Consider the following 4,436-nt stretch of genomic DNA (forward strand, 5'->3'; position numbering starts at 1 on the left):
GAGGACCAGAGGCACAGCTGTGGTGAGTCCTGTCTCCCTCTGGGGGCTACCGTTCCTGCTCCACTCCCCCACCTCCCCCACACCCTCCTCCTCCCCCACACCCTCCTATCTCCTTTCCTCCTCCCCCACACTCTCCTCTTCCTCCCCCCACTCCTCCTCCCTCTCTCTCACTCCCTCACCAACCCCACTTCTCTTCAGCCAACACATCTTCCTCCCCCCTCTCCCCTCCCCCTGTGTGTCGTGGATCAGGATGCAGACTGGGGGAGGGGCTGGGGGACAGGGGGTCTGGGGGGCAGGGGGTGAGGGAGGGAGAGCACTGGGGGTGGTGTCTCATGTCTGGTTCCAGCACCTCTGCTTGTTCTGGAAGGTCTCGGCCTCAGTCCTCACAGCACACATTCCTGATTTCCCCCTGCCTCACTCGCTACTTTGTGCTGAACTCCTCTCCCTGGCTCCCGGCTCAGAGTGGATCAAGACTCTTATGTCACGTCTCACCAGCCTGTCCTGCCGAGCAGGAGGTGCTGGGAAGCCCTCGGCCGGCCCTCCTCCAGCCCCTCTACAGGAGGTGCACTCTAAACACCGGGGCTTCAATCACAGCGCAGGGACGGGCGACCCCAAGTCACGGCTGGGAGTTTGAGAAATACAGTTTGGAATGTTTGGACTGTGAGACATGCAGCCTCAGAGAGGACTCGTCCGGGGAGGTTGGGGTTGGTCTCATTTCCTCCTTGCCCTGTGGTTCCCCAGCCAACCGCACGTGTTCGGCCTCCGAGTTCACCTGCGTGAACAACCAGCCGCCGCAGAGGAAGTGCATCCCTAGCGACTGGGTGTGCGACGGCGACGCCGACTGCAGCGACGCGCTGGACGAGCACCAGAACTGCTCCAGGAGGTCCTGTGGCGTCAACGAGTTCACCTGCAGCAACGGCCTCTGCGTCCGCAGCTCTTACAGGTCAGAGAACAGCCCAGAAAGGAAACACATTTCCAAGCCGCTTAAATACAAAATGAGCAAAGTCATGGACACAGTATTGAAGAGATGTAATGCTGAGGGTATGTCGGTCAGGTGTCTGCAGTGTCCTTTAGCTGGAAAGGCAGTTTGAACCGGGGTGTTTAGCGCCCCCTGGTGTTGAACGAGGCTCTAACATGAGTGAGTGTTGGCAGGTGTGACCGGAGGAACGACTGCGGGGACAGCAGTGACGAGCAGGGCTGCACGTACCAGCCCTGCCTGCAGCACCAGTTCACCTGCCAGAACGGACGCTGCGTGTCACGCGACTTTGTCTGCGACGGCGACAACGACTGCGGCGACGAGTCAGGACGAGCTGGAGCACGTGTGTCACACGCCGGCGCCCACCTGCCCCCCCGCCCCACTACAGGTGCGACAACGGCAACTGCCTGCCCCTCGTCAAGGTGTGCGACAGGAACGACGACTGCTCGGACAACAGCGACGAGAAGGGCTGTGGTGAGTGAGGAGGTCATGGCTCCGGGAACACCTCCTCATCCATAGTGTGTGTGTGTGAGTGTGTGTGTGTGTGTATGAGTGGTTGAAGCATGGACACACACACACTATGGAGTCACTCAACACAGATGACGAACAGAGATTATAACTCCGCCCCATCCCCGCAGGCATCAACGAGTGCACGGACCCCTCCATGCACCACTGCGACCACAACTGCACCGACACGCCCACCAGCTTCCTGTGCAGCTGCCGCGCCGGCTACCGCCTCATGTCCGACAACAAGACGTGCGACGACGTGAACGAGTGCACGGACACGCCCGGCGTGTGCAGCCAGACGTGCGAGAACACGGTGGGCTCGCACGTGTGCAAGTGCGCCCCGGGCTTCCTCCGGGAGCCCGACGGCCGCAGCTGCCGCCAGAACAGCAACATCGCCCCCTACCTGATCTTCAGCAACCGCTACTACCTCCGCAATCTCTCCACGGACGGAGAGGCCTACTCCCTCATCCTGCAGGGCCTGACCAGCGTGGTGTCGCTGGACTTTGACCGCGTCGACAAGAGGCTGTACTGGATCGACGTGAGCCGCCGGGTGATCGAGAGGATGTTCTACAACGGCACGGGCCGCGAGGCGGTGGTGAGCGGCGTGCTGCACCGGCGAGGGGCTGGCGGTGGACTGGGTGGGCCGCAAGCTGTACTGGGCGGAACAGCTTCCTGGACTGTCTCAAGGTGTCCGAGCTGGACGGGCGCTTTGTCCGGAAGCTAGCCGAGCACTGCGTGGACGCCAACAACACGTACTGCTTCGAGAACCCCCGAGCTCTCGTCCTGCATCCCACATACGGGTTGAGTACGGAGGGATTCGGACGAGAGCGCGTAGGAAGGACGGTGTTTACGAACGGTTGTGCTTCCCGTTGGGAGGAGGAGGATCCTGGTGTGAGTGCTGATGTTGTGTTGTCGCTCTCAGCTACGTGTACTGGACGGACTGGGGCGACAGAGCGTTCATAGGCCGCATCGGGATGGATGGAGCCAACAAGACAGCCATCATCACCACCAAGATCGAGTGGCCCAATGGGATCACCATCGACTACACCAACGACAAGCTCTACTGGTCTGATGCCCACCTCAACTACATCGAGTGAGTCTGCGTCTCGACCACTCAATAGTCACCCTGTATTAGGTTACAGTTGACATTTCACTCAATTAGCAGAAGCAACATTCAAATTTATTTTTTAAATGTGTTATTTAAAAAAGTACAGCTGAAGGTCATGGATCGGAAGAGCAGAGTTCCAACAGTAGTTTGGTGGTCAGAGTGATGAAACGCTCTGTGTTTTGTAGCCACCAAGTAACCTTCTCATCTTCCAGCCAGTTCAGCGCTACACACGGCAAACCCACACCCACATCCGTTCGGTGGCTTGAAAGCACTGGAACCCCCGCAGAGCGTGACCTCTGGGTGACCCCTCTGACCCCCCTCTCGCAGGTACTCGGACCTGGAGGGCCGCCACAGACACACGGTGTACGACGGGGTGCTGCCCCACCCCTTCGCCCTGACCGTGTTCGAGGACACGGTGTACTGGACCGACTGGAACACGCGCACCGTGGAGAAGGGCAACAAGTACGACGGCTCCGGTCGCCAGGCCCTGGTCAACACCACGCACCGGCCCTTTGACATCCACGTGTGCCACCCCTACCGGCAGCCCATCGGTGAGTCCCGGAGCGCGTAACAAGCGTCCTGTTGTCCAGAGCTTGCTCCCCCTCCACGGGAAATCAACGTTGAGCCACTTTGATTCTTATACACCTCATTAAGCGGACGCTTCCTGCTTGTTTAGCCCCTTGAAGTGTTTACCTCCGGTGAGACAATGCAGCGCTTGTGTTGGCCCAGCTGAGCTGAACGGGGGGCCTGGGGTGAGTGGGTTTGTGACCCTGTGTCCTCTGACAGTGACCAACCCCTGCGCCGTGAACAATGGAGGCTGTTCCCACCTGTGTCTGATCCGCGACGGGGGGCGGGGCCACACCTGCGAGTGCCCCGACCACTTCCTGACCGTGCAGCTGGGGGGCGTGGCCCGCTGCCTGCCCATGTGCACCAGCACGCAGTACAGATGCGCCGACAACGAGAGGTGAGTCCGCGTTCACCGTGGCGTTCCGGAATCACGTTCCGTCTGCTCTGGCCCCGGCCCCTTAGCTGTCATGCCCCTGTCTCATCTCATCTAGTCAGGCCTCCCCTATCTCCTCTCCATCCAGTCAGACCCCCCCCATCCAGTCAGACCCCCCTTTCCGAGCCCCCCCCCCCATCCAGTCAGACCCCCCCCCATCCAGTCTGGGCCCCCATGTCAGGGTCTCAGGGCCCTCAACCTCTCCTTCTTGTCTGTGGAGGTCTTTAAACACTACCTCCCCCCTCTCTACCTCCCCCTCTCAACCTCCCTCCCTCTCTCTACCTCCACCTCCCCCTCTCTGCCTCCCCCTCGCCCCATCCCTCCCCCCCAGGTGCATCCCTATCTGGTGGAAGTGTGACGGCCAGAGGGACTGCAGAGACGGCTCTGATGAGCCCTCCACCTGCCCCAGCCGGCACTGCAGCCTGGGCCAGTTCCAGTGCAGCGATGGGAACTGCACCAGCCCCCCACTTCCTGTGTAACAGCAACCAGGACTGCCATGACGGCTCAGATGAAGACCCCGTGCTGTGTGGTGGGTCTGGGAACCTCTCTCACCTGGTTACATACATACAGGACATTCAGACAGTACTGAGCAAAAGTCTTGGGCACAAATCAAAAATTAAAGTTATTGAATTATAATTAATGAAAAGACTAAACAACAATTGAAAAATATAAGACAAGTCATGCCAAAAACCTTGGGGACTTTTGCACAGTACTGTCTACATGTATACATATATACTGGTCATGTTCTAGATGGTATATCACACATCCTCATGTCCTTATATTGTATTTCTAGTTGTTCTTCTTATACTGCGTAGTGTCCTATAGTACGTACTATAACATTACTT

General features: G+C 58.8%; 1 protein-coding gene across 1 annotated transcript in view; it reads left to right on the forward strand.

Moving 5' to 3' along the window:
- lrp2a (low density lipoprotein receptor-related protein 2a) overlaps positions 1-4,436 on the forward strand; it is a 56,643-nt gene that overhangs the window by 38,291 nt on the left and 13,916 nt on the right. Inside the window, 13 exon segments of the mRNA XM_047046898.1 lie at positions 1-22; positions 742-943; positions 1,153-1,303; positions 1,305-1,346; positions 1,348-1,450; positions 1,615-2,092; positions 2,094-2,148; positions 2,150-2,283; positions 2,406-2,576; positions 2,919-3,142; positions 3,378-3,555; positions 3,923-4,052; positions 4,054-4,120. The exon segment at positions 1-22 is cut by the window's left edge and continues 110 nt beyond it. Of these exon segments, the coding sequence (XP_046902854.1) occupies positions 1-22; positions 742-943; positions 1,153-1,303; positions 1,305-1,346; positions 1,348-1,450; positions 1,615-2,092; positions 2,094-2,148; positions 2,150-2,283; positions 2,406-2,576; positions 2,919-3,142; positions 3,378-3,555; positions 3,923-4,052; positions 4,054-4,120 (1,957 nt within the window).

This window comes from Hypomesus transpacificus, chromosome 23 (assembly GCF_021917145.1).
Source record: "Hypomesus transpacificus isolate Combined female chromosome 23, fHypTra1, whole genome shotgun sequence".
In the NCBI taxonomy this organism is placed as follows: Eukaryota; Metazoa; Chordata; class Actinopteri; order Osmeriformes; family Osmeridae; genus Hypomesus; species Hypomesus transpacificus.